The sequence below is a fragment of the Anneissia japonica genome, unplaced genomic scaffold (assembly GCF_011630105.1).
Source record: "Anneissia japonica isolate Jap-2015-1 unplaced genomic scaffold, ASM1163010v1 scaffold1606_len605190_cov180, whole genome shotgun sequence".
NCBI classification, from domain to species: Eukaryota; Metazoa; Echinodermata; class Crinoidea; order Comatulida; family Comatulidae; genus Anneissia; species Anneissia japonica.
In genome coordinates this window covers 151960-155124 of record NW_022749369.1, presented here as the reverse complement: position 1 = coordinate 155124, position 3165 = coordinate 151960, and the positions used below count along the sequence as shown (strand labels likewise).

The window sequence follows — 3165 nt, the reverse complement described above, 5'->3', positions numbered from 1 at the left end:
GTATATATTTTCACCTATTAATAAGGAATGATAATAAATAACTTGAAGTACCTTCAACATCAATAATAAAGACACATTCATTCTGATTTCCATGGCAATCTACTGCTGTAAAAAGAATTTCAGTAACTCCAATGCTAAATTCGGTTCCATTTGTGACATTGTAAGACTCAATAATTTCATCTTCACAACAGTTATCAGTAGTGATGTCAGAGGTCCATGACACTAGGGCGGTATTAACACCTTCGTCAGTATCAACAGTAATATCGTCCGGACATATCACATCAGGAGAAGTTACATCTATTCAAGAATAATAGGTAATCGCAAGAAATTTTGTAGAAACGCAAACAATGTGTGAAACATTTATAAATATTCACATAAAAATACATACCAAAAATGTAAACATTGAAGGAGCAATTGCCAGTGTTTCCTGCCATGTCTGTTGCATTACAGGTTACTGTGTAGTTGTCCAATGGAAAAATACCTTCAGTCGGATTACAGAACACAGTTACATCACTATCATAATTATCTGTTGCTGTCACTTCAGTCCAAATTACATCGGAAGTGCAATTATCATCAGCATCAAATTCTACATCTTGCGAACAGTTCAAAACAGGAGTTTCGCAATCTGAACATCAATAAAATAATATCTTAAAAATAATAAATCAATCTACAGTAAGAGATATAACTGAATAATTCTCCAAAAACACAAAAAATATTGTTATTACCAAACACCCTTATAGTAAAATTGCATAATGCGGAGTTGTCACTACAGTCAGTGGCTATGTATGTTACTACATTTTCACCAATTTCAAATTCATCTCCTGATGTGTAATCTGACGTTATGTTTACATTTTCACAACAGTTGTCAGTTGCGTTGATGGGTTCCCAAGTGACAGATGCTGCTATAGAACCAGTTTCAGCACAAACTTCTATGTCAGCTGGGCAATTTATGACTGGATCTTCATCATCTGGTTAAATTAAAAATTATGATTTGATTGAAATAGAACATATAAATATTTTTAAAATATATACTTAGAATTTCTAATATTAACATATTTGTACCTAAATAAATGTATATATTGCATTATTATAATACTTTGAATATCTTTCATCTTGGTATTATAAAATTAATACCCTACAATTTCTCCGATGCAAATTTATGGGTGGGGCTGCAGACAATGCAATCGCACCCCCACCCCTAAATTGTATTAAAAAAAATAATTGTTGTACTGTATTGTGATATGAATAACCAGTAAGCTTTTAAAGAAATGAGAGTGCAATTTTCAGGCACCTAGAGGCCCATAGTCTAAAAATGTTCGCACCTCAGTCCCAACCATGGTGGGGCTGAGGTTGTATAGACTTTTACGCACCCCCTACCAGCAAATCCTGTGTCCACCTCAGGTTCTATTACTAATAATACATTCACAAACTTTTGCAATGCATTATATTTTGTTAATAATAATTATAAGACAATGAAAATATGACATACCATATATAGTAATGGTAAATGTACAATTGCCAGTGTTATCATAATTGTCAGTGGCGTTACATGTTACAACAGTGCTGACATCATAAAATGTGCTTCCTATATGATCACATACTGGTGTGAAAGAGTCTCCAGAGTTGTCTGTAACAGTGGGTGCTGTCCAGGTGACATTTGCCAAGCAGTTCTCGCCGCCTGTTACGTTTTGGTTCGGAGGACATTCAAGATCCGGGGGCTCACAATCTAATTATAATCCATAAAATGCTGTTACTGCAACATTATTACAATAATTTGTAGAATTAAATCACTTAATTTAGAAATATGGGTTTTTTTTATATTTCGAATATGTACCTGTGAGAGAGCTTAATCTTAACTACTGATAAGTACTTTTGATGATGTTATTTATTTTGATTTGTTTCTGGTAACTGCAGTGAATATAGCAGTGTGCAATCAAACATTCTATGTTGATAATAATTACCATTAATGTTAATGTATATTTAAATTGTAAATAGTACCTTTAACTTCAACAGTAAATTGACAGTAACCAACATTCCCATTACAATCTGTTGCTGTATATCCTACAGTGTATACACCAAGGCTCAGAGGTTCTCCACTGGTGTAGTTAGCAGTTATGTTGACATCACTGCAGCAGTTGTCAGTTGCATTGGCTGGTTCCCAGGTGGCATTCACTGAATCTGTTCCTAGGTCAGTGCACACCTCAAGGTCAACTGGGCAAGTCACATTAGGGACTGTCTCATCTGTGCAGTGAATAAAATGGAAATCGTAAAGGTATTCTAAGCAATAAAAATATTAAGCCAATGTATACACACACACACAAACACACACACATATATCTGTCTCTTATACACATCTAGATGTGTATAAGTATATATATATATTCTTGTATATCATCTTCCCAATCTAGAGGTTTGGTGTTGATTGACGGTTTTTAAATGGCATGATGAGTAGTAAAGTGATGCATAGTCGAGTACAGGCATCCCTCTAATTAAGGACTGCTCCAATGAATGACAACTTTTATCTGGTACCAATCAACTGTCGTTTATCTTCATTATTCTAATTAGAGACCAAAGCTACTAAAATAATGCATAGTTTGATGTTTATTCGACTTACATGTTTTTAAAGCCATGGTGCTATGCCCCTTAAATAGCCCCGTTGCTAGACTCATTGATCAGGGGTGGTGTAAAGCCCACAAATACAAAAATTACCACAAATAATTTTTTGATAAATATTATCATCCCGCAAATGTCAAAATAACAACAATTTTTTTTTAAATGGCCCAATAGTGAAACATCAGATTAACTATAAATGTAAAAGCATTTCAGCTACAAATGTAAAATTTTTCTTTTTACCTCAAATGTCATTATGTCAGCAACAAATGTAAAAAAAAACAACTCATATTAAAATAAGTTATCAGATGTATGCGTGTGTTTGTGTGAGTGTATGTGTGGATCTCAGTTTATCAATATCTATATAAACCTTATCTTACCTATGATGAAAATGTTGAATGTACAGTACCCAGTGTTGTCATAATCGTCAGTAGCATTACAAGTGACAGTAGTATTATATTCAGAGAATGTTGCTCCACTCATGTAATCACAAATTGGAGAAAAAATATCTCCTGAGTTGTCTGTGACATTCGGTGCGGCCCACGTTGCAGTTGC

General features: G+C 34.0%; 1 protein-coding gene across 1 annotated transcript in view; it reads right to left on the bottom strand.

Moving 5' to 3' along the window:
* LOC117121082 (hyalin-like) overlaps positions 1-3165 on the bottom strand; it is a 32991-nt gene that overhangs the window by 25604 nt on the left and 4222 nt on the right. The window contains exon 4 of the mRNA XM_033266183.1: positions 1999-2241. Coding sequence (XP_033122074.1) covers positions 1999-2241 — 243 coding nt within the window. The remainder of the gene's footprint in view (positions 1-1998; positions 2242-3165) is intronic.